The 26,273-nt window shown below is 39.6% G+C and overlaps 2 protein-coding genes across 6 annotated transcripts; both read left to right on the plus strand.

Moving 5' to 3' along the window:
- The first annotated feature begins 663 nt into the window (after nt 1-663).
- Nucleotides 664-9,022, plus strand: LOC128374865 (heterogeneous nuclear ribonucleoprotein Q-like). Of its 4 annotated transcripts, none has more exons than XM_053335092.1 (12): nt 664-771; nt 2,539-2,698; nt 3,684-3,802; nt 4,033-4,140; nt 4,362-4,475; nt 4,742-4,918; nt 5,119-5,254; nt 5,771-5,976; nt 6,097-6,246; nt 6,337-6,458; nt 6,570-6,895; nt 7,484-9,022. In XM_053335092.1, the coding sequence occupies exons 2-12, from the start codon at nt 2,551-2,553 to the stop codon at nt 7,510-7,512; spliced, it is 1,635 nt and encodes a 544-aa protein (XP_053191067.1). In that variant the 5' UTR covers nt 664-771; nt 2,539-2,550; the 3' UTR covers nt 7,513-9,022. The 4 variants fall into 4 exon arrangements, with proteins under 4 accessions (XP_053191067.1, XP_053191069.1, XP_053191070.1 ...); XM_053335094.1 differs by having other exon boundaries at nt 7,487-9,022; XM_053335095.1 differs by lacking the exon at nt 2,539-2,698.
- A 1,400-nt stretch (nt 9,023-10,422) lies between these two features.
- Nucleotides 10,423-25,876, plus strand: LOC128374863 (sorting nexin-14-like). 2 transcript variants are annotated; one of them, XM_053335091.1, is made up of 31 exons: nt 10,423-10,650; nt 10,818-11,002; nt 11,123-11,243; nt 11,745-11,818; nt 12,208-12,286; nt 12,379-12,422; nt 12,506-12,593; nt 12,684-12,768; nt 12,853-13,009; nt 13,216-13,291; nt 13,526-13,570; nt 13,666-13,746; nt 13,906-14,020; nt 14,449-14,604; nt 14,694-14,818; nt 15,448-15,506; nt 16,071-16,097; nt 16,874-17,020; nt 17,698-17,830; nt 19,071-19,257; nt 19,811-19,894; nt 20,172-20,272; nt 21,480-21,591; nt 21,796-21,836; nt 22,098-22,217; nt 22,961-23,084; nt 23,736-23,900; nt 24,646-24,741; nt 24,866-24,957; nt 25,307-25,363; nt 25,743-25,876. In XM_053335091.1, exons 2-31 carry the CDS (start codon nt 10,866-10,868, stop codon nt 25,779-25,781), a joined length of 2,967 nt encoding a protein of 988 aa, XP_053191066.1. In that variant the 5' UTR covers nt 10,423-10,650; nt 10,818-10,865; the 3' UTR covers nt 25,782-25,876. The 2 variants fall into 2 exon arrangements, with proteins under 2 accessions (XP_053191066.1, XP_053191065.1); XM_053335090.1 differs by lacking the exons at nt 16,071-16,097; nt 16,874-17,020.
- Nucleotides 25,877-26,273: the final 397 nt, after the last annotated feature.

Here is a 26,273-nt window from a genome sequence, read left to right on the forward strand (position 1 = left end):
GTGGGGATTTCTTATTGTTTTTGGTGGTTTCTGGCTGCAGAAAATATTAGTGCATGTATTCAATCATATGTACAATTTTAATTTATTGACTACATTACTTATGCTTGTTGTAAATGTACTGTCTGGTTGGCTTGTGTTGTAGGCCTACTTGGAAAACGAAAAAATACAAAATTGGTCACAAAAAAAGAATGTTGTCATTTATTTCATTCATTAAGTAGCCTATGTGTTTTTGTCTTTTTTATTTTTATTTTTACAAATAAAACATTTAAATAATAATAATAGCAGTAGCTAGTAATAGGGCGGTGGTGCTAGTAGGGTGGTATCAAATTATTTTTAATAATTAATTTCATTGTTATAATTCGTCATTTGATTTACTTTTGTATTAAGTTCAGGTTCAGGTTTTGCTTCTGTGATTAATTATTCTGCGGGCCAACACTTGTATCCATAAAAAATCCCCTGGCAAAGCCCGTTTTAAACAGTAACTGTGCTGTTATGGTGAAATTATTACTCATCATCAGTAAGCGTGATGGATGCTGTAGACCTGCTGCTCTACTGTAAAATGCATACAAGGCAAGCCCGTGCGGGGCAGTCCAAGAAACCCCATCGACGAGACAAAACTCGAGGCGTGAACGTGGCAGCCATTTTACATCATCAAGAGTGAATGACTGAAGCCGGACCAGTGCCGGGAGTTTTACACTTTTTCTGTCTTTTAAATATCACATTTATCTTCCTAAATAATCTACACCATACACGTTGGTGATCCAGCGGCAGGTAGGGCGAATGCTACTAATTGGTTCACGTGATTGTTGCTTAATTGGTTTCTAAAAAGTGTGAATCGTGCGGCTGCTGTTTGAAACAATGTGGGAACTGGTTGGTGAACGAGTTCTCCAGACCGGCTTTTTGAAAATGGACTCTTCCTATGTGGCGGCACGTTGACAAACCACGCATTTAGCGGGCTAAACCTCTAGCTTTCAAGGCCTCTTTGAAGCTAATTAAATTCAAAATCCGTACTTTGTCAGTGGGTGAAGTCCGTGCCGACTAAATGACGCTCTAACAATGGCCTCACTGAAATATCCGTCCGGATTAGCATGCTAACTGAAGCTAGCCTATTTTGACAGATCATGGAATTGACATGCTCATTGTCACTGTGTGCTAACAGCAGCTAGCTGGCAAAAGCCAGTTGTCTTGACAAGATTTAGCGACCCCGTGTTAGCTACTGTATCAACGGGCACACGACTTATGTACTAGTATATGAAATTCAGATGCATTAATAGAGAAAGTATATGTTATTGTTCCGATGAAGGTCCCTAGTTGCTGTAACATTAGCTGTGCAAATTAGCCCGCTAGCTAGCCTCAACGTGTGCGAGTCAGTCCCTCCCTGCTAAATCTATCATTAACATATCAACGTCGGATGAAAGCAATTAGCGCCCATAAATTTAATTAACGATGCAGTTTCAAAGTTGAATTTGTACATAGGGTTTACAGTTATCTAACGTTACTTTTAACGTTGCAGAAATGTTTTAAAACCGCTGAGAAAGCACGTGCTTACCAATACGAGATTGATTGGCAGATACTTGAAGATATCGGCTGCACGGTGTGTTTAACTTATATTTGAGAAAGATAACGTTAGCCAAGGCCAAAACAGAAGAACTCCACGTTTTGCTGAGGCCAGCGCTGCCGGATACAGTAATGTGCACAGAGTTAAGTAGCAGCCCCAGTCTCTCTCTACTCTCTTAATACAGACACAGTGGAAATAATAGCAGGATTGGTCATTTTAACGTGATAGTTGTGGAGTATTTACCTCAGTGTCACAATATGTGCTGCCAAAAGTGTCAATAAACAGAAAGGTAATGGGTGCATACTTGCTCACTCTCTGATGGAACACGTGTATCAGCTATCTAGCCTGTGCTGAAGTCAGCAGTGAAGAAGGTAAGCTAACATGTAATTTAGAGTCCAAAAGCAGACAAGGCTTCTGCACCAGCAGCAACCAAGACGGCTGAGAATTCAGCATTAGCAAGTGAACATGGCTGCATTTGCACAAACTTCTTAGTCCAGAACGGAAAAAACTGCCACATGGACACACCGCCTCTGTAGTTTCATTTTATTTATTTCTGGGTTTTTTTTTTTAACATGATGTCAGTTAATTGATTTGTGTGGGGAAATTTGGTATGTGTATTTTCTGTCTGACACACAATGTTCAAACATCTGTGTCCACTGCCCATATACAGGTTTCTGGGCTTCTGCATTTAAGCTGAGAGCTTCAAGTGTTGAGTCAGGATAGTGAAACGTCTCCAGACTGTAAAGGACCACATAGCCATGATAACTTGTTTTGCACACTCTTCCTTTATGTATTGATAGTGTGTATTGAACACTATGTCAACCGCCCTGAATTTAAGATAAATTGTCAAACCAATCTTACTTTTTATTTTTATTTTATTTTATGATTTGCCTGTCAAGTCTGAGGCTTTCCACTATCCTGAACACATCACAAGTCTTGCCCTTGACCCAGGATTAATTTGGCTCATTGCATTTACACAGATTTCTGGAGACATGGCCACAGAACATATTAATGGAAATGGTCCAGAAGAACCAATGGACACCTCTGCTGCAGTTACCCATTCTGAGCACTTCCAGACTTTATTAGAAGCTGGTTTACCACAGAAAGTTGCTGAAAAACTAGATGAAATTTACATAGCAGGTAAGGCACAGTGAATATACTTGCATATGCAAATATGCAATTTTTTATATTTATCAATTTCTTGCATGTACTGTCATTTTTATCACCTTTTTGAATGGGGGAATTGGGATCCTGAAGCAACTTTTTGTGGTTTCCTACCAAAATGGGTACTGCAGTGCTACAAAATATTAAATTACACATCACTGCTGTGAAAATGTGTAAATGGTTGCAGCATTTGCATTCCCAACATGGTTGCATGATCACTGGTGTCAGGGCGAGTGACTTGTCCTCTCCCTGTGAGTGTCTTGGTGAGCCTGTCCAGTCTCCCCATTCATCTCCTATGAAATTTCTCCGCATCCCACTAAGTTTTTGCAGAGGCATGAATAGGTGTAAGTATGTTACAGTTAGCTACAACTCAAACATGTGCTTCTTTTACCAGAACCTTACAAGTTTGTACTGGAGTGAGCTGCAGAGACAGAGATTGGGAATCATTACAGGACTTGTTTGGTCAGTCAGATCTAGAAAAGTACTGGTCTGGCCTTTTCAGCCAGATGGGACCAAGGCAGAAACAATGGCAGCAGCTGTCTGGTGTTTGGCTGCCTGGGACAGGTGACGGTCCCTCCATAGAGGAGAATGCAGACCGGCTCATTAGAAACTCCCAGCCACAGTATAGAGGAGCACTGGCATATCGAGTTGCACTATCACATCTGTTGTGATTAGTTCTGCAAAACTGTGCTGGTTTGAGAGTAAAGTGCAGCCTGTCTACTGTATACAGCTCCATTAGGGTAGAGCAGTCACAGCCCTCAGTACAAATTGTAGTCTTTAGTGGTATATTACTCATTATTGTAAGACCTGATATGCAAACTGACTTCTACGTAAATTTTCTCTCTGATTCTTTTAATTGTACTGTAATATATTTGATTGTATGACAAGGAAGGTAGGAAATGTTTTTGTCTTGTTAGTAAGGTGTTCTTTTCTCTCTATCTGCTTTGCCCCCCTCCTGCAGGTTTGGTGTCACACAGTGACTTAGATGATCGAGCAATTGAAGCTCTGAAAGAATTCAACGAGGAAGGTGCTCTGCAAGTCCTTTTGCAATTCAAGGACAGCGACCTCTCACATGTTCAGGTATGCATGGAGCAATGTTGCTGTATTTAGTTCATTCTGATGCCTCTGCACAGAGTAAATAATTGTCCCCTCTGCAGTGCAATGTACTGATATAGTTGAATTCTTATTGCACAATAGCTGGTTTGTCACCCTATGTTTCAGCATTTTTCTTTGTGTGGAAAAAATAATAGTTGTCCTAATAACTTTTTTCCAAGTATAATTGATTGTACTTGTTTTCTCCCCCCTTTCAGAACAAAAGTGCCTTTCTTTGTGGCGTGATGAAGACGTACAGACAGAGAGAGAAACAAGGGACCAAAGTGTCAGACACCAACAAAGGACCAGATGAAGCCAAAATCAAAGTGAGGACTAAACCTGTGTTTAAAGTTGATGTTGGGACTGATTGTATGCTTGACACAACTTGTGTGAATGTTGATGTAAGAAAAATGTAGGTTAACCAAGAAGCTGCTGATACATTTGACATTTTGGGGTCTTTATTATTTCCACGCCAAAGTTGACTGTAAATCGTAGATGACTGATGATTAAACAGGGTCCTTTCTTTTCCATGTCACCTGACATTTAGGCTTTGCTGGAGAGGACTGGTTATACACTTGATGTGACAACAGGCCAGAGGAAGTATGGAGGTCCTCCACCAGAGTCTGCCCACTCCGGGGCACAGCCCACCATTGGTACAGAGGTACAAAATTTGTCAATGTTGTCATCTTTAACTTGCCATGTAATATTGTTAATTGGTGTAAAGTCATGGACTGGGTGCATTCAGGTTTCATATGGTGTCCAAATGATGAAAACTTCTTATTTCTGTAGTAACCATGGTTACACTGACACTTACCGCTAAGAGCTGACTGGATACCTATTTAATCTCAATGCTTTCTTTTACATGTCTTGACCTTATATTTCAGATTAAAGACATGCTCTCACACCATAATCTCTTCTCCCTGGCAGATATTTGTAGGCAAAATCCCTAGAGACCTTTTTGAGGATGAGCTGGTTCCGCTGTTTGAGAAAGCAGGGCCCATCTGGGACTTGCGCCTGATGATGGATCCTCTCAGTGGCCTGAACAGAGGCTACGCCTTTGTCACTTTCTGCACTAAAGAAGCTGCACAGCAGGCTGTCAAATTGGTAAGTCTGCTCTTCTACAATTGTGTGTAGAAGGAGGAAGCGTTTGTATTAGAGAACACACTAATGTACCACGCAATGTGCTTAAGGTACAACGTTTCAAATTTGCACAGTTCTCCAAAACAAGTTGGCATAGGCTCCATTATCTAGACTCACACTTATTTTTTTGTCTCTTACCTATACTACCCTTGATCATTCCACAGTGCAACAACAATGAAATTCGACCGGGTAAACACATCGGTGTGTGCATCTCTGTGGCCAATAATAGACTGTTTGTTGGCTCCATCCCCAAGAGTAAAACAAAAGAGCAGATTGTTGAAGAATTTGCAAAAGTCACAGGTGAGTTGGCATCTTATTTCCTATTGTGTGTAATATTTATTCAATTGCCTCAATCCTATATTTTAAAATAAGTTCAGATTTTAAAAATCACAGAAAAAACCATTGGCTGTATGTGTCCAAATGATGACCTCATTACTGTAAACGAGTGACTTTTGTTACTATGAAGGTTTACCGCTAAGATCTGACTGGACACTAAACTTTGTAAAATAGTCTATTTTATGATGGACTTCATTTTCTCTCAGGGTTAGATATTTGTCCGTTGACATTGCAGTTTAATATGATTGGTACTTTTTACATCAATATCAATATGCAACGTGGCGACTGAAATGAAACCCATTCAATTGTTTCCATTTTTTTTAATCAATATGTCTTAGATTTTACCATTTATATTGTATTTCTGGCTATTTGTAAAGGCAGATATCATGTCACTAGTGATCTTTTGGCTTGTTTAAAGAATTATTTTCTATTGAATTAATAATTAACTTTTGCCTCTTCTCCTCTCCCCTGTTTCTACAGAGGGTCTAAATGATGTCATATTGTACCACCAGCCAGACGACAAGAAGAAGAATCGTGGCTTTTGCTTCCTGGAATATGAAGACCATAAGACGGCAGCTCAGGCCCGCCGTCGGCTGATGAGCGGCAAGGTGAAGGTGTGGGGAAATGTGGTCACCGTGGAGTGGGCCGATCCCATTGAGGACCCTGATCCGGAGGTCATGGCCAAGGTAAGGCATTGGGCCTGAGGTCATTAGTAGCATGCTGTTTAATTAATTGCTATGGATAGAAGCAGTGTTTCATTTATACTATTTCATTATTTGTGCTGAACCTTGTGTTTCTGTTCCCAGGTCAAGGTGCTGTTTGTGAGGAACCTAGCAAGCACTGTTACAGAAGAGATACTTGAAAAGGCCTTTAGTCAGTTTGGCAAGTTGGAGAGGGTGAAGAAATTGAAAGACTATGCCTTCATCCACTTTGAAGAGAGAGATGGTGCTGTAAAGGTAAGGAGAGAAAAAAAAAACCCCACATCGTCAGACATTAATCTTAAATCTGGGCTTCATCAATGAATGCTGTCTCGATCAATTTCACAGGCTTTGGCTGATCTCAATGGAAAAGACCTTGAGGGAGAGCACATTGAAATCGTCTTTGCCAAGCCCCCTGACCAGAAGAGGAAAGAGCGTAAAGCCCAGAGACAAGCCGCTAAAACACAAATGTAAGTGATAACAGTTGAACTCAGACCTATGATCTAGTCATAATATTATCAATTAAAACGTATATATAAAACTGGATGTCATGTTTATGTTGAATATGCTTATCCTCTCAGGTATGATGAATACTATTACTATGGGCCTCCCCATATGCCACCACCCACAAGAGGCCGAGGACGTGGTGGTCGGGGAGGTTACTCCTACCCTCCTGACTATTACGGCTATGAAGACTATTACGATTACTATGGATACGATTACCACAACTACCGGGGAGGCTATGATGACCCATACTACGGCTATGACGACTTCCAGGGGACTGGGAGAGGACGAGGAGTGAGGGGAGGAGTCCGTGGCGGCGCCAGTCAGACCAGGGGCCGCGGTGGAATCACACCGAGGGGCCGAGTGGGCTTCTCCCAGCGAGGAGGCCCTGGAACAAGCAGAGGTAGATTACATTTTTCACTGTATTGCTCACAGTTTCACAGTTGGTAGAATTAAATTAATCACACTGTGGTGACTAACGAAGCCTGACTCAGAGGTTCCAGATAACTGCTGTTCCTTTGTGGAAAAGTTTGTTTTATTTGATTCAGTGCTTAATACAAGTCTTAAACTGCTGTTGAGCTCAGTCTTGGTGAAGGCAGCTGTAGATGGGGAAATTTAAATTTGATGATGACTTCCTACAGTTCAAGAATTGATCATATGGAAGTGATTTGTCAGTATTAATCACAACCCTGTGCACAAAAGTACTCGCACTGCTTTAAATTTAAAAAGTTACACCTGCTTATTGGCCTCATAAGTAATCCCTGACAGGTGTCATGTTTCAGAGTTAGCCAGTCAGCTTGTTTGCCAGCAGGCAAAGGTCATTCACAACCTACTATATTTGAAGGAAGCCAGCTGAGTCCCACCCTAGTGGCTTCAGTCTAAATTCCATGGATTTTAAAGAAAATGTCAGTCTGGATATGTGAGGAATATGTTCAACATGGTTTTCTTACTCTTTCTCTAACTTATATTTTCCCTCCTCTTATTGGTCCAGCAGGGAAGCGGGGCCGAGGGCGGTCCTGACCTGTCACAGTGGATACTGACTTGATGTGTGGGGTTACACCGTAAGCTGCAATGGATGTTGAAACAAAAAAAGAGCACGACAAAAAGGTCCAATGATATTCCAGCCTTACAGAAGAAGCATCTCCCCTCTCCCCATGTTTTTTTTTTTTTTGTTTTTTTTTGTTTTTTTTTTCTGAAACTGCCACCTTAAAAAGATGACCGGAGGATTTTAAATACTCGCCACAGCCTCTTTTTGCCCTTTGCCCCTGTAACCAGCCCTGACATACAGGGTTCTATGTATTGCCCTAACAATCTACCCCTTCCCTGTCCCTGAACATGCCATTTTTTAATAATTATTGAAGAATTTGCACTTTTTAAGTTCTTAGGTTTGAAGTGGCTCAAATGAGCTTGATGCTATTGTATATTTTTGTGCTAATCGCAATTTTTATTGTCGGAATATCCATGTTAATCTTAATCGTTTGATCTGGATGTTTGAAAGAGAACATTTGCAGGTTTTTAGGGTGTACCCACCTGGCATGGATAAGTCAGGCATTCCAGGAAAGTGGTTCTTTTCAGAACCTGTCTTTAAAGGGTTGGTTGACTACCTCAGTACAGAGGACTAAACTACCCGGCCTGTACTGTAAATAGGGAAACTATATTGATGAAAGCAGGGCTTGTTTTCATACAAAATATGCACAAGAGCTGCAGCGCAAAAAGCGATGTACTTAATGTAATATAGTCATTTTAGCTGCAGCTCTGACACTGCAAACAGTCAAACTGGGCATGCAAAACAATCTCATATGATGAGTCTGAACAAGCCCTGCTTTTATCCTATTTTGAACTGAATTAGCCGCCTTGCTTCTTCAGAGTATGTAGTTACTGGTTGTATAGTTTTCGGATAAAATGTTACTTTTGTAAATGCGTCAACATCACAGGCATCCAACTGCCTTTGATTAAAAAAATAAAAAACAAAAATAAAGCCCTGCAGTGTCCCTTTTGTGCCACTGTATTATTCCAGTGGGTTTGTTTTTATCTTGATACAACACATTTTCAACCAACATAAGAATAATGTAAAACAACCTAATCAGTCCTTCATCATGTTAAGATCATGTTAATCTTGAATGATCCCTTTCCACCTCCCAAGACAGCAATTATGTAGAAGATCTCTCAAGTTAATCTTGATGGATGACTGAATTGCCATATTGCCCAGCCAGTGAGCATGTGTGCCTAATGTTAGCTGCAATGATTTGGTGAGGGATCATTGCCACATAGTGGTAGAAGGGATACTGCAGTGAATGATTTCTATTTCCAGGTATAGCAAAAAGGAAACTGTGCTATTCAATCCCAGTTTTCTATACAGTTAACTCCCTCAGTAAAATCATAACAACCACCTTTTGAAAAAAAGATGTTAGCAGTTTTAAACTATTGTTGGTGGCCAACAACGTTTTTTGCATTCCTGCAAATAAATTGTTTTATACTGTAAAATGGAGGTGAGTGTAACTTATTTTTGTAATAAAGTTTTTGATTTCTATCTGTGTCCTACTCTTTGGATGGAGTCTCCATGAGGAGCCAGTGCTGTGATGTTAATTTGCTGGTGATCCAGTTTGGCATCTTCGAAGCCATACATACTGTTTTTGTTTTCGCTTATTTTAGTGAAGTGATTGAACTAGCTGTGTTAATGCTACAACATGAGTCAATTGTTATTTTCTGTATAGTGCCAGTAACAGTTCCCAGTTTAATACATAATGTAACTTTAAAAAGTATGAGATTAAGGCTTCCAAAGGAACCTCAATGGCTGTCATGTTTAAACAAAGGTATGAAATGTAGAAATGTTTTTCACAGCAGCGTAATTGACTCGTCAATTAAGCAAGGCAGGTGATGCTAATTACGTAATCAAGGCTCAATACGTTTGAGTGTCCTAGGAGAAAAACTAAATGGGATGCAGTCGTTATTAATATTTACAATTACACCTATTGAGTGTGAAATTGATCTATTTAAATAATATAAAGACCAAAAGGAAATTTTGCACAAACATTTTATCAATGTAATTTTTTTTATAGGTCAAACTTTGTAGGGTCTCTATTTACACCAGTATAACCACCACAATGAGTGGTAAGGATGGTTGCCCTGAATAATATACCTTTGGCCTACATTCTGTAATATGAAGAGCACCTTTATTACCTTCAAGGGCATTTGGCCGCAGCTTTCTTTCTCTAAACTAAACCTTTGCAATAGGCCTTTAGGTTACTTCATACCAGTACAGCAATCTACCGAATCTATCAGACCAGATCGTTTAATTTAACGTTTTTTTAAACGTCTGTCGTCTTAATGTGTTTGTATACAGTCACTGTATTGCTATTACCGCAGGTGGGACAATTTACACTTAATTGTCTTGTTTTCAATGTATTATTACTGAAAAATAATCTATCACGTTGTAATTCAGTTGAACGTTTGGTCTACTTTCGTACAGGTGACCATAGCAACAGAACTGCTGTGGCTACTAACGTACAACGGAACTCATTAATTGGCCATTAACCGCTCCATGTTAGCAAGAAATAAGCGTAAAATGGATGACAATTTTCGGTTTCCATGTGTAGTTTTCTTAGGTAGGCTAAATTGTCATGGTACGATATGAACCATATAGTAGTGTCGGCGCTTGCGCTTTAAGTCCGTTATTTGAAGAAAAATATTAAAATTTTACACGGCGGGTGAGGCCCACCGCTCCCATCACATCCTGTCCACAATGTCAGGAAACGTCGTTCATTTTTGCTAATTCACTTTGAGACGGTAGTGCTTCTTTCCTACAGCAGCTTGTATATTACAAGCGGCTACTGTGAGCCCAGCGGAGGTGACATCACGCGTTTCTAGAGCTGACAGGCAGCCGCAGTCAGCGAGCGTTGCCCCGCACTGGACAGAAGTGACAGCCCGAGCACCGCAGCCATTAGACAAACACTGTCTGGGCTTTAGTAGAGTGTGGACACAGATGATGCTGCGTAATTGCCGCTAATCTTTGCTGTGGTTTACAGCTGTTGTTCGGCACTTCGCCTACCTTGAGCCGATCCTTCAAACAGACAGGCTGCGTATTTATCTCGCAAATTCATGATGGTCGCTGCCGGACTACAGTGAAAAATGGCCCATAACATCCACCGTACATTAACAGTAAGTGCAAGATTCGACAAATAAAAATCATTGCAATCTGCTTGGTGTAAAAGAAAAGGGGAAAAAAAGTGCTGCATAAAATATCTTCATATAGTCGAGTTTTCTGTGTCGCTGTCATACGCCTTTGTTTATTTAACAGATGCTCCATGCGTTCATTATTTTTGCAGTGATGTGCAGTAGGCTTTAGATGTGCACAGGCTCCCAAAACAACAATCATGGGAGCCATCAGGGCTTGTCTGCAGAGAATAAGACGCAAAATTAAGCTGGACCTGCTCAGAGAGCTGGGCCGACAGTATCCAGTCTTCTGCTTTCTGCTGCTGGTGCTGCTACTGTCCACTGTGCTTTTAAACAGGTAAGAAATAGCACAGCAGCGTTTATGACACCCCTGACACCTTCATCTATTTCCTGTAAAATGTGTGAATTTTTTTTCTTCCCGATATTGAACAGCAGAATGTTTCTTCTACTTTAACAGATATATTCACATTATAATGGTGTTTTGGTCCTTCCTGGCTGGTGTTGTCACTTTCTACTGCTCTTTGGGGCCTGAGTCACTGCTGCCCAACATCCTAGTCTCCATCAAACCAAAGACCAAGGTAAGTCAGAAAGCAAGAATTAATTAATAGAGCTTGGTGATAATAATGATATTAAATGTCCCATAATTTGGCTTCAATCCTTTATTTTAACAATTTCACTGTGTTTGGGGATGGTTCTGTTAATGGCTACATATAATAAGTTCCTTATGTCAGTGGTTCTTAAACATTTTCATATCATGCACCCCTAAACTGACACACAGACCCCCATTTGACTATATTTTGTCTCGGGGGTCCCCCACCTGATAAGATTTCTGCTTAAATGTTTTTTTATAGAAAGTGTATGAAACCCATGACCAAAATAGTCACATGTTTTGTGTGGAACTGTAGTGAAAAAAATGCCTGCCTAGAACATCTTCATTACTGGAGGGTCCCCATACCCCACTTTGACAACAACTGGCCTATGTAATAAAACCTGAGGAAGAAAAACAGTATTAAACATGTTAACATTCATCGCAGTTATGTTGGTTATAAATATGTTATTGTATGTTAATTCTGTTGCAGTCATACCAGCAGGAGCTGTTTCCGCTGGGCCACAGCTGTGCTGTTTGTGGAAAAATAAAATGCAAAAGGCACAGGTGAGTTACATGGCTGTGGTGTTGTGCAGTGGGCATTGGAAAGCAGTATTTGTATCGTGACCCCAACATTTATATTAGGAGGGCATTGCATACAACTGGATATTCTCTGTGAGTATGTGAGCATGCTACTGCCCATCCTGCTGTGCGACTAAAACAGAGAGTAAAAATTAAACAAAGTGATTCATTTAGGATCAGACACTATTTGGATTTATTGAACAGAGGAGTCTTGCATTATTTTGTCAACATGCTTTCCATGTGCTCAATCACTGTTACATGCTGTTTATGAAGTTATGGCACATGTTGCACTGCCCTCTAGTGTTAAGACAGGATACTTGTGTTTTTTCTATGTATTACACAGTGAATGTTTTGGTTTGTTCAATTCATGACAGGCCGACTTTATTACTGGAAAACTATCAACCATGGCTCGATCTGGAAGTTCCTTCAAAGGTGGATACTTCACTTTCAGAGGTAAAGCATCCGTGGATGAAATATATCTTTTAAATTACTATTTATGTAAATTTCTAAATAATTTCATAATCCAATTCTGTTTTTTTCCCAAGATTCTGGAGCTTGTTCTAGAAAATTTTGTGTATCCGTGGTATAGGTAAATCATGCCTTTTTATCTATTATACATCTGAGTGACCTTAAGTTTCTTGTTTAGTGACTCTAAAGTGCTTCCTTTTTCAGAGACATCACAGATGATGAGGCGTTTGTTGACGAGCTGAGAGTGACTTTGCGTTTCTTTGCAGCTGTGTTGGTCCGTCGAACTCAGAAGGTGATGAATCAGACTGTATGGCGTTTAAATTTTGGGATTCAGTTTAACTTAACATAAAGTGTAAAGTAATTTGATTTGTTTCTGTCCCAGGTTGATGTGGCATCACTCATCACAAAAAGGCTTCTTAAAGTCTCCATGAAGCACATTGAAATTATTACCAAAGCAAGGCAAAAAGGTACTGCTGTTCTGGTCACACACTGAGTCATTTTCTTTGTATTTCATCATATAAAACGCTAACTCTTTCTGCTCTTCTCTGCAGTAAAGAACACAGAGTTTCTTCAACAAGCTGCCCTAGAAGAATACGGTCCTGACCTTCATGTAGCCCTCCGCAGTCGCAGAGATGAGCTGCTCTACCTCAGGAAGCTGACAGAGATGCTTTTCCCCTACATCTTGCCACCCAAGGCTACAGACTGCAGGTAACTCACTGCTGTGACAGGAAAGGCGGTGCAACACTCCCATATACGTTTTGTCAAAGTGTGTCACAAAACATCACAGCATCAGTATTATTTAACGTCCCCCCCAAAGGAGAAAGTCTGACAGTATTGTCAAAAGTAGACAAGGATCATTCTTTACTCTTTCATTTTCTTTTTTTCCTGCTGCCTTATCCCATCACTCCTCTCAGATCTCTTACTCTCCTGATAAGAGAAGTCTTGGCTGGTTCTGTCTTCCTTCCTTCAATGGACTACTTGGCTGATCCTGTGAGTGTAGACACATTAAGGACTGATTTTCTGAAACCAAAGTTGTTGTCAGACCAAGACAATGTTTGATTAGTATTAAATCAGCCTTTCAGTTAGTGATTTTTACTACAAGCATGCAAGTGGAACACAAAGATCTTTCTTCATCAGAACACCAAACAGGAAATGTTGGTTTTAAGTAAGTAAGGAATTACAATGTGCTATATTATGTTTTGACTGCTAGTTTTTCCATTTTAGGACACAGTGAATCATTTACTTTTGATATTCATCGACAACTCTCCAGTAAGTAACTGTTATAATGTGCACAGGCAGCACAATTTGCATTATTTAAACATGATTTTGCAAAGAGAATAAGATTTATGTTTTCATCCCTCTAGCCGGAAGAAGCCACAGAACCAACTTCAGCATTGGTTCCTTTCCTGCAAAAATACTCTGATATTCGCAACAAAAAGCCTTCAGTAAGTGTACCCTCCAATCAAAATTTCAACTGTAAATAATCTTTAATCAAATAGAAATATCTGATTACTACCTCATGAACAAGCCACTAGTTACTTCATGCCATAATATCTTATACACACACATACATATACTCTCTCTCTTTCTTTCTCCCTCACCAGGTGCTGAAGTTGGAGTTGAAGGAAATCAGAGAACAGCAAGATCTTCTCTTCCGATTCATGAACTTTTTGAAGCAAGAGGGGGCTGTCCACGTGCTCCAGTTCTGCCTTGCAGTCGGTAAGTTTGTGGCAGTACTTCCAGGTGATTGTGTTGGCAGGTCAAGCTGTTATTTGTTTAAATTGAAGTAATTTGATGCATCGCAAATCTTGTGTCCCACCACCACTGGGACCAACATCATCTGAAATTTCGGCTTTAAATTTTAAATATTCTTCAACTTTGGTAAAATAGGTATCGTATTTGGTTTATATACATTTGAGGAACTTGTGGCAGTAGCTGCAATGCAATCAATTTATTCTACAGTGGAGAAATGACTTGAATAGAAGCCCTACTCTTTTATCACCTACCATCCATTCAGTCAGTTTGAAATCAGCAGCAAGACTCAAAGGCTGTCCATACTCTTAATGCTTGTAGATACCACAGTTATGTATTCTTAAAGGTCCTCACGCAGTAAGACTGACATATATCTGACTCTTTAAATGTCTCAGAGGAGTTCAATGATAGGATACTGTGCCCAGAGCTGTCTGACTCAGAGAAGATGATGCTCCACGAGGAGGTGAAGAAGATCTATGAGACCTACTGTTTGGACGAGAGCGTCGACAAGATCCGCTTTGACCCCTTTATTGTGGAAGAAATACGCAACAGTATGTGACACCGTAATTAACATTTGCATATATAACCTATGAACCCTTTTGATTTTATGAAGATAATTTGTTTCTTTTTTCTTTCTTAGTTGCTGAGGGCCCGTATTCAGAGGTGGTGAAACTACAGACCATGAGATGTTTGTTTGAAGCTTATGAGCATGTCCTGTCCCTCCTGGAGAATGTTTTCACACCAATGTTCTGTCACAGTGACGAGGTTAGCATCTAGACCATCAAATAAATCACTCAGCTTTATGTCAACCACCCTGACATCTGCTTGATATTCACATTGTTTTCTATCTCTACCTGTTTGTCATGCTCTGATTACTAAATACAGTCTACTTTTTTTTGGTCGCTGTAGCACAAAAGACTGAAAGCTAATATGCTGCAGTTTTTAAAATTTGATTATTAACAAAACTATATGGCATTAGAGGTGATTGTGAATTAACTGACCCTTTTGCGCAGTCCTCTTCCGATCTCTCATCCACCAACCACTATCAGCCGTGTCATCAATACCAGACACGCAGCTGGCCAATGAGCCGACACTGGCGTTATGCCAAGCTGCCAAGCCAAATTTCACCCCTCAGAGGGCGTTTCAATGAATACAGCTGGGCAGACCGGTGCACAGCCATTGTCCACAGCAGGCCACTGCCTGCATGAATAGTGTGTCTGGAAAATAAGATGATATGAGAATAATATTATAAACAGTGCAGTTATGATTATTGTTAAAGCACAATGAGGTCACTACATAGATATATAGCATAGCGTAGTCTCTATAATGTTGCTTGTATATTTGTTTGCCCTGAACTGTATACAGTTATTTCCTCTTTCCATGTCCTTCTGCAGTATTTCCGCCAGCTCCTGCGAGGGGCAGAATCTCCTGCCAGGAATTCCAAAATGAGCAGGTACGTGTTAGTGTACCATGTGTATTGTGTGTGTGTGTGTGTGTGTGTGTGTGTGTATATATGTGTGTGTTTTAGGGGGGGATAGGGTAACTGGTCACAAAATTAATGTAAGTCTATGTTATGTCCCAAAAGTGACCTTGTGTATGTGTGTGTATGAGAAATAAAAGAAAGGTTTGACTGTAATGTTTGCCATTAGATAGACTAATAAACAGAAAAAAAACACAGAATGCCTCATTGGTAGTTTATTTTTTGCGGCACAAAATTGATTGCTGTGTTTGCACCCACATACAACTCAAACTAAACTTTCTGAATTGTTATTATTATTATTTATTGACGTGTCCTATAAATGTAGCATATGCTAGGTGCATCTGCAAATTAATATGAATTCACAACAAAACAAGCTCCAAATAAGCTATGAAAACAAAGCTTCAAATTTGTGGTTTAATTGCACTTTTAGTGAAGCAACTTGAGCCCAGGGAACAACTGTCATGTTTCTATCACAGGGTGTGGTGTGTATGTGGCCACGGGGGCCCTGCCACTAACTCCTTGTGCATATTGTTCCAGAAATAGCCTCAGTTTGGATGACATCCGGTGAGTATAAGGCATCAGTGTGCTGATCAGAAACAGTGGCTGGCTGAACAGTGCTGCTGCACGCAAGATACAAAAGACACATCATTCTTGCTTGACTGGTCTACAGAGGAAGATGTACTGCCTTTTTAACAAATTCAGAATTCCCGGAACTTTCTGCAATCAGAGGTTCGATTCAGTGAACACTAAACAATCATATGATAATGATTCATAATTTTATTGCTAATCTAATTTCACACACTAAATATGTGTATATTCTGTACTTGTGCTGTAATCACAAATGAGAGAAGATTGAGAACAGTGACCTTAATCAGTTAATCATGGTAATCATAGCATGAGTCATCTCATATGTTAATCAAGCTAATTGAGAGACATGCGTGTAATGGAATATCTTAGTTTAGCTTTATTTTAATTATTTTATTTAAGCATTAAGGCAACTTCAAGAAGGATGTTTGGTTAAATATTTCAGATCTTCCACCCGGTTTGAAAAGCAATCTTGTTATGAAGGCAGTTTTCAAAGCAGCATGAATTGTGCCACTCAAAGGAGACAGAAAAGATAGATAATGGCTCCTAAACTCCCTCCATGTTTGCAGTTCATTAACCCCACCTTCCACTCTGCCCGTATGTCCGCCCGTTATTCCATGTATTACCAACGTCATGCTGTGTCTGTGACTGAATATCCACTCTGATTCTGTAACCACCATACTGCCTGCCTCGGTATGATCCACGGCCCTCTCCCTCCATTTGCCTGTGGGGATGTGACCTTGTTCTGCTTATAGTTCCTGGGACTGGAGCCCCGAGTCCCCGTCCTCACTGTTCACCGCCTCTGGCAGCTCTTCACCTGCATCCTTTAACTCCCTCCATGCCCAGTCCACGTTTACAACTTACCCATACGGCTCGCTATCCCACCGCCACTCATCACCCAAGTAAGTCTGGGTCCATCTGTCTGTCACAGGTCTCTCAGTGTGATGTCATACTGTCCACCGTCCCCCCACGACCCCAGCCCCAGCCAGCTGCCTGCATGGTGGGACCAATGCATGGGAACCTTTTTTTTTTTTTTATTTTTAATTTTTCTTCCTCTAATATTGTTGTGTTTAGGTAAAAGACCTGTTGATTTTTGACAATGCAGTGACTTTTCAGTGTTCAGTTTCTTGTGTATTGGGTGTATCACCATGAGCTATATGGTGCTTTTTATTCCACTTTATCTAACAGGCACTCACACAGAGCACTTGCGATGCTGTGTGCCTGTTCTGGCTGACTGGTAACTGATCATACAACATATTTGTGATCACTGAAAATCTGTTCATGAAATCACTGCTCACTTGTGCGTGCTATGTTTGCTTTTGGCAGTGTTTAACCAACCCAGTCATTTCATTACGAGATGGCTGTGAAGTGATATTTTGGCTTGGATTTGGCTATCTTGCCCCCTCCTCCCTACCCCTCCCATGTACTGTCATGGTAGCGATGCAGTACGCTGCTCCTTCCCATCCACTCCTCTACAGTTCCTCCCCTGTCGTCTCTCTCAAGCTGCATTCGCTTTGTTGAAGGCATGCACATCTCCCCCATCAAGCATTGTCTAATAACCTCCCTCTTTGGCCTGCAGGAACACGTCAAAGAGGGGCGAGTCCTTTGGGATCAGCCGCATTGGCAGTAAGATCAAAGGGGTGTTCAAGAGCACAACCATGGAGGGTGCGATGCTGCCATCCTATGGGCTGGTAGAGGGAGAGGATGATATGGTGAGGCTTATCTAGAAATCATCCAAACACTCATTTTTAGATTACTTAACGTGCTTTGTTATAATGAGTCAATAGTTGTCTTTTTTTTTTTAAACCAAAGTCTACATTTAAACACAGTTCTAACAGTGTATCCCTGATTTCTGTTCCTCACAAAGAAAATATAAAATACTGTGAACTCATTCTGAATATGAACTTCAAGTCATTACTTTAAAATGAAGTATCAAATTACTTAATGTGCAACCATTTATGATTATATTGTAAACAGCCAAGCGTCTGTAAAAGGAAGTTAAGCAAAAGCCCCTCCGTACCAATATTGTAGTCACCACATGGGGGCGTTGGTAATCAAATAAAGGAAAGCCACATTGTTCACCAAATCTGTCTCTCATGTGTTCAAAATGTTAGTTTTCTGTTGAGATGGTATCAGAGGTTAAACTTGGGTCAGTACTGTCTGGCTTCCTGAAATACTTACTTGATCCAAGAAAGTTGAACTAAAATGTTTCCATTACAACCCTTATATTTGACTATTTACACATAATCAGATATATAAAATATATATCTGCTTGTTCAGTGTTCTATGAAAGCTTTATGGGTTGTTACTGTTTTATGGCTGCATAATTTCATCAAATGCATCTTAAAAACGGTTCGATGGGTTTGAGCAATGCACAAGATTTCATGCTCAACTAACAGAGGGTAGTTTGGGGCTTAAGAGTATTTTCCAATGAAAACAACTGATGTATAAATGCTCCAGAGATTCTGACTAGAAGACGTCTGCTTTTCTCTTTAGAGGGAGTGCTCAACTGGAATTATTTATAATTGTTGTGTGTAGAAAGTCAACCACAGATATCATATGCAACATAATTCTCTTCAGGTACAGTAAAACAGTTAAATGTCTGCAAATGCCTTTTTAATTGTTTATCATGTACCTACTCTTAGTGGATATCTTGTGTTTACTTTTGCATTTCCTTCACTTAGCTGAGTCTCAGCCAATGTTTGTTTTTTTCTTTAAAGATCTATTCTTCATAGTAAATGTTATACAATTTGATAAAAGGATAACAACACAGCTGTCCAGTCTGTGGCGATTTTGAGATTAGCCAGGTTTCCATTGTAATTATTTTCTTTTCACTGTTTTTACCTGCAGTGTTTTGCATCTCCACAGGACCAGTAGCTTTGACCAGGTTCCGTTTTTTTGAAGAGGCAGACTGTAAGTGACCCTAACCCCTCTTATTTCCTTCCATTCAAGGTAGAGGAAGCTATGATGGTGCTGGAGGATGACTCCCCAGTAGAGGCAGCCTCCACCCCCAGCACACCTCGAAACCTCTCAGCCTGGAACATCACCATCCCTTACATTGATTTCTATGACGACGACGTGAAGAGGGAGAGGATTCCTGTGTTCTGTATTGATGTGGAGCGCAATGACCGGAAAGCAGGTGAGGCTGAGCTGTTTGGTCCTTCTGTCTGACTAGTGTGTCATCTAAGGCTATTGTGCTCTGTTACATGATGTTGTAGAGTTGTATTTCATGGATTCAGATTAATGATTTGAGCAATAATGTATTACTGCAAGTCCCTGAAAACTAAAAAGAAAAATCTTCTTATGTGGGTGTGGTTTGATCAGATTTGAGTGACAGCAGCCTTTCAACAGTAGCAAACAACCCACCAACAATCCAGTAACCTTGTACTGAGAATTTAGGTTTTCAAGCTTAGATTTGATTTTTAATTTGATTTAATGTAAGAAAATACATCTTGTTTTAGTATCTAAATTCAAAACTGTAACTGAGACCCCATAGATTTGTCCCAGTGACATTGTAGTGTTAGATGTAGTAATGTTTGGTAAGAAAAAGCTGTGAGAAAAGTTAGAGTTAAAAAAGGCTTTTAAGTTTAGAACAGTTGGTCTCACCCTGCATAGTTACTTCATGTGGCAGTAATAATGTGTTAACTGAGGTCAGATCTCTTTCTGTTTTCTCTGTTTGTTTTTGACTGCAGTGGGACATGAGACTGAGATGTGGTCCGTGTACAGAAGATATCTGGAGTTCTATGTCCTCGAGTCAAAGCTCACTGAGTTCCATGGTAAGTTTATAGTTTGCTAATTAGAGGCCTCTGCGCTTTTTTTTTTCATTTCTTGTCATAAGGGAGGTATTTCCAACGAATCCAGAATTCACAGATGACTACCACCAAGTGAATGCTAGTTTTAGGAGTCATCTATGTTTATTGCTGCCATCATTCAGCAGCTCGTATTTGAAAACCACACCAAACTGCTATTTTCCCGTTTAAATAAATGGCCATGCTTGTTCTTTTAATTATTTTTTTCAGTGGTCCTTTCTGTGAAATCTTACACCCTCTGCAGGATCATTTCCAGATGCACAGTTGCCTTCCAAGAGAATCATCGGTCCCAAGAACTACGAGTTTCTTACATCAAAGCGGGAGGAGTTCCAGGAATATCTTCAGGTAGATCTTTTTGGAGATAAGACACTTAAGATTTTGCTTATGAATTTTACTGCACAGTCAGACTAGTTGGTCTGGCAATGAGCCAGAAATATCTAATGACTGAGGGATGAAGATATTTAAAACATACAGCTGTGACTCTGATCTCTGTGTTGAAAGTGGAATCATATATGTGTCAAGCAAACTGTAGTCACATTCTGAACATGTGCCAATTTCCCACCAAGCACCGGCTCCAATGGTAAACAAGTCGTATATGTTCTGTATATATTAGTTGAATAGCATGGAGATAAGCCAGCAGTTCATTCACTCTAATATCTGTGTGGTAGAAATATGAGCCTTAGCCCATTTTCACATTATACACACATTTCTACATTCTAACATAAAAGGTTAAGTGCAGTTTTGTTACCTCTTTAAAATCCACTCTTACTCTGGCTGAGAGTATATAAACATGTGCCCACACTCTCTCAGCTCCGCTTCAAACAAACCTTTCCACTCATTTTCAATTAGCTGATCAGGCAGCACCAGGAGTGACCAGACATCAAGAATAAATCGGAACATTCTCAGTTTCTCTGAGCATTTGTTCCAATGTCCTGACAGGAACACACTACACCGTAACCTTTAAAAGTGTTCATTTTGAAGTTGTATGGAAAGGTTAGATCAATCAATCTATTTATCTTCTAACCGGAGAAGAAATTATTTTGCAGCAGGAGCTTTTGAAACACAGAGAAAATGACAGAGTTGAAACTTTGTTGTTGCAAGCAGGCTCCACTTTAAGACTCTTTTTAGCAGTACATCCAAAGACACTAGCTTGATTTGAGATTTGGTTGTAAAGTTTTGTGTTGAAAAAAAAAAATTACATTCATTTCGTCACCACAGATCATTTGCTCTGTGGGATTTATTTCTTGACAACATTCCTCACAAATTCCCAGTTATCAGCAGCAGCCTGATATCCCAGATGTGTTAGAGACATAGTGACCTTCAACACACTACCAAGAAAAACTATCTAAAAATGTGATGGATTGAGATTAGTAACTCAAAATGAGTTTCAAGTCTCTTTAAGTGCATTTTTATAGCATGATGAAGTTACTGGACAGCAAAAGCTAGTTGGAAGGCTAAAATTTAAAAATCAATGCATCCAAGCTCCTCTGAATTATGTCCCTATATAAAAGAGAAACCTAAAGAGTAGTGTGTTTATCTGTTTTCATTTCAGAAACTTTTACAGCACCCGGAGCTGAGCAACAGTCAGCTTCTTGCCGACTTCCTGTCACCTCACAGCATGGAGTCTCAGTTCCTGGACAAGATGCTACCTGACGTGAACCTGGGTACAGTATGAGCCAGATTCTAGCTGAGCGAGATGTAGACCATGTGACAGCGAGAGATGGATTTGAACAAGAAAACATGTCAAACACACATTGAATGTGTTTGATCAGTTTGACCTTGAATTGTAGTGAAAAGATACGTGTCTCAGACAGAAGCAATATTTATACAACTATACGTCACTGAGACAAATTATTTGTGTTTCATAGGGAAAATCATTAAGTCAGTCCCCAGCAAACTGATAAAAGAGGTAAGTAATACATTCCTAGAGGTGTGTGTGTGGGTGTATGTGCGTGGCCTGGGTCTCTGCGGAATGTTCCCCATTTCCTCAATGTCCAATAAAAATGTTTCCCATCAAATCACTGCAAGTTTAAGCAGTCCCTTGTGTATATCTGACATGGTTAATGGTCCATTAAACAATTGTATATGACAAATATATCAGTAAGACAAATAACACAGTTACTGTATGTAACTTACACAGATTGTCTGCTGTGTTTTTCTTTTCTGTCAGAAAGGGCAGCATCTAGAGCCTTTCATTCAGTCCTTCTTCAACTCCTGTGAATCTCCCAAACCCAAACCCAGCCGCCCCGAGCTCACTATTCTCAGCCCCACTTCAGAAAATGACAAAAAGGTTTGGAAAGTCTATAATCTACATCTTTTATTTGCTCTCTCTCTCTCTCTCTCTCTCTCTCTCTCTCTCTCTCTCTCTCTTTCTCTCTCTCTCTCTCTCTCTCAGCAAGTATAGGCCTCAGGAATGTCGTTCTTTGTTTTCACTTGGATTTTTTCTAAATTAGCATCTGAATGGTTGCCAGCTAACATTTCCTCACAATATTTTTAATGAAGTTTTCAAGGCAAAGTCAAGAGATTACTGAAGTAACTGTTAACGATTGTAGGGCAACTTCTCATCCACTTTACTGTCAGAAATGTTACCTTCTTTTTAAAACTTTTTTTAAACACATTTTTTAAACTGTGTGGAATAATCATGTAAATACAGACACTTGGCTCACCAAAATGTGACTCTTCCATTTAAAATAGTTCACAAAACAGTACTCTGACATACAATGACATCCTCAGACCTCGTAGGCTGTAATTTTAATACTTGTCAGTGGCTGAATTGATGAGATCTTGGAAGGTTTTCTAAGCCATTTCTGGCTAATTATATATGCCTACTTAATTAGTGCTTGAACACATCAGTGTCATTGTCACTCAATAAAGGGGCAAATGCAATCAACCTGTTGTCATACAGTCTAAAAGCATAATTAGGAAAGCCTTTAATTGCAATATTTACAATCTTAACATTTTGCATTCTTACTTAAGCAGAACTCTGTCAGTCAATGAAATGACTAAAAATGTGTTTAAATCCCTCTTTCGTAGCTCTTTAATGATCTCTTCAAAAACAATGCCAACCGATCAGAACTGGCTGAAAAGAGACACAATCAGAACTACTTCATGGAAATGATCACTGTTGAAGGGGTGTATGACTACTTAATGTATGTGGGTAAGCAAGTTCTCCTGGGTTTGTTATTAAAATCATCACAATATGTTATTTAATACATTTATTGCATTACGTAATTCATCCTCTATTGAGACTTTTTTCATATTGAAAGAATGAATAATAGATTTGTTTTACCAAGAATACAATAGTTCAATAAAAACAAAAATATTAGCTGGCACAGACAATTTTTGGTCTTAACTCTAATTACGATCAGCATGTCTACATGAAATATTAAGTTTCACATACTGAAAATCATTGCTTTACTGTCATACTGTAGAAATGTGAATCATGTGTCAGCAGTCTGAACAAATGGTAACAAATCTCTCACAAAAACACATTTAATATATTGCAGTTGCAAATGGAAAAGATGTACACTAGCTGTCATGCATTTTATAATGCAACAACTTCTGTATTATGATTGTGATTTTGTTTCTTTGTTTGAAAGATGGTGTTGCTTTGTAATTGTGAGAAAAATAAATTGCTGTTACTGTTAAATGAGACCTGTTAAATGTGGTGAGTTGGGAGATGGCTGCTCCCTCATGAATCTGTGACTTAGTCAATTACACCAGAGACCATCATTCACTCAAACTCTCTCTCTCTTTCTTTCTGTCTCTCTCTCTGTCTTCTTGTCATTATCTCCTTCATGGTTGTCAGCCCGAGTTGTCTTCCGCATCCCTGACTGGCTGCACCACCTGCTAATGGGTGGAAGGATCCTGTTCAAGAACACCCTGGAGGCTTACACAGATTATTACCTTCAGTACAAATTGAACAAGGTGGTCCAGGAGCACCGGCTAGTCTCACTCATCACCCTGCTCAGAGGTACACTGCAGTTGCACAATGCGAGGGTATCACTTTCTTACAATAACACTGTTGCACACACAGGCCTGAAAAAACTTTTGGAGAGTTAGATAAAAGAAAAATGCCACTCTTAAAGACTAGAAGCAGGGGAAAATGACTTGTTACAGCACTTAACTCCCCCTAGAATAACATTTCTGTTTGTCTACACATTATGAAAAGAGATCCATCGTGTTACAAAGTGCACTTTAAAGATGCTAGTAGGTATGTTTTAAAACTTTGGACAGAGCCAGGCTTGCTGTTTCCTCTTTCTTCTAGGTGGATAGTAGGCTAATCACCTGACCATATATAGTTCTGGACTCTATTATTGACGGTGTATAAAGATGGACAATGCATTTCCTCTCTCTACTGTTATGCAAAAGTGAAGCCAAAATGTATCTTATCCAGTAGCTACCATCCTGCTTTTTTGACATCAATCGAAACCAGAACCTGTGCAGTAGAGTCAGGCAGCTGGATGAAGGCCCAGGGGACACACCCCTTCAGTCGTCCTTTGATTTTTTATTTTGGCTCATCATCATGTCCCATCTGCAACCAAGTTGTTTTGCAGTCACTTTAGGTGAGCTGTCATGACATCCACCTTTATATACCTGTGTCAATGGACAATGACTGTGGCGTTGATCTTCTCATCTAACTCCTGGAGTGTATTTCATCAAACTATTCCTTTAAACACACTGTTTAAATAAGTTGTGCATATTCTGTGCTCTTCTAGACACCGTTTTCTGTGAGAGCAGTCTGCCCCGCTCGCCCCAAGACAAGCAGAAGAGGGCTAAGAAGACCTTTGAGGAAATGATGAGATATATTCCAGGTATATATATCCAGTTTGGAAGCTTGTTGACTGTCTGCATTTTTCACTTAAAAATACATACAGATGTGAGATCATGTGGTCAGTTTTGTGTGTTGGCTGGAAAGTCATAACCAGTTGTCTTTAGACATTCTAGGGAAATGTATCGGAGAAGAAGCCAAGTATGAAGGAGTGCGTCTCCTCTTTGATGGACTACAGCAGTCAGTTCTTAACAAACAGGTACAGTGTCACACAATAACACACACACCATCACATACTCACTCTTCACATGTAAAATATTCCACATTTATTCAGCCTGTTTGTACCTCACTGATGATTAACTTTTCTCGTCAAGATAAAAAAATGACCTGAGGGAAGATAATGTGTTTCTCTGCTATACTGGATATCTGTATAGGTACACACTGTAACACAGGATATGGAAACCACACAATTTTACAATTTTAGTGTCAATTCCTTTGAAATTCAGTGTTTGCATTATTTTGAAAGATGTTTGCTGTATACATTTTAATTAAAACATCACCAGCCTTAAAGCTTTTCATTCTCTCTTCCTGCTTTTTGCCTTCCTCAGCTGACATATGTACTTTTGGATATTGCTATTCAAGAACTTTTTCCTGAACTAAACAAGGTAAACCGATGCTGTCCTTGGTTACTAAAGAAGTTCTCTGGAAATTATAAAAAAAAAAAGTAGTCATGTCGTGTGATGACTTGAGTTAAGTGTTAGGGAAAGAAAGAGTAGTTATAAGGTAACAATATTATAGTCAGTGGATGGCTCTCATAAAGATACATGTTCAAGATGTATTTATGCTGTTTACATGTATTTTTTGCATTTAAAGTGCATGAAGACCTTTCTTGTCATTGATGTAATCATAGTTGAATTAATAGATGCTGTATAATAGTAACTTTAACAGTGAATAATGAATACCTCAGCCATTACACATTAACTTTAACTATAGTGATAAATATATATTTCTGTGCTTACTGGATGTTATTTGTTGTCTCAGCAGGTACAGAAGGAGACGTCTGTGATGGCTCCATGGATGTAAAATGCACAAATAGACACAAGCTAACATATGTAGGATTTCACTACTGCAGAGACTATGTTTGGTGTGGTTACCTGAAACTAACCTGCAGATGACATCTTGATCTGGATACCCATCACAGCAAGAAGACCTGAAGACACAAGGCTTTTCGAGCTGTATGTGTCTTTCAATTTGTAAAATAAATTATATGTCCTGAAAGTTTTTCCTGTGTATTTTTTCTTACATGTGAAAGTGAACAGTGTTCTTCTCTGGCTCGTAAAGTGGTCATTGTGGAATCGGTTTAATCCAATTGCAGTTAGAAGTCCACTCAAAATATTTTATTGCACACATTGTTTTTGAAATGTGTGTTAAACAACACCCTGTCCCCTGAGGCAGTGGACTCAAACAAAGACTTATTACATTTTTAGTGACAGTTGGGATGAAGGAGAGGCAGCATCCACAAATTACAGTACCTCTTTGCAACTATAACAGAGAGGCTAAAAATAGTATAACACT

The sequence above is a fragment of the Scomber japonicus genome, chromosome 16 (assembly GCF_027409825.1).
Source record: "Scomber japonicus isolate fScoJap1 chromosome 16, fScoJap1.pri, whole genome shotgun sequence".
Lineage (NCBI taxonomy): Eukaryota > Metazoa > Chordata > Actinopteri > Scombriformes > Scombridae > Scomber > Scomber japonicus.

Excerpts from the sequence above, each read along its gene's own strand:
- LOC128374865 (XM_053335092.1), top strand. The coding sequence starts at position 2,551 with ATGGCCACAGAACATATTAATGGAAATGGTCCAGAAGAACCAATGGAC. Across the intron at positions 5,255-5,770 it reads AGAATTTGCAAAAGTCACAG|AGGGTCTAAATGATGTCATA; the intron begins GTGAGTTGGCAT and ends CTGTTTCTACAG. Across the intron at positions 6,247-6,336 it reads AGAGAGATGGTGCTGTAAAG|GCTTTGGCTGATCTCAATGG; the intron begins GTAAGGAGAGAA and ends TCAATTTCACAG.
- LOC128374863 (XM_053335091.1), top strand. The coding sequence starts at position 10,866 with ATGGGAGCCATCAGGGCTTGTCTGCAGAGAATAAGACGCAAAATTAAG. Across the intron at positions 13,292-13,525 it reads TGGACTACTTGGCTGATCCT|GACACAGTGAATCATTTACT; the intron begins GTGAGTGTAGAC and ends TTTCCATTTTAG. Across the intron at positions 23,901-24,645 it reads ACTCATCACCCTGCTCAGAG|ACACCGTTTTCTGTGAGAGC; the intron begins GTACACTGCAGT and ends GTGCTCTTCTAG.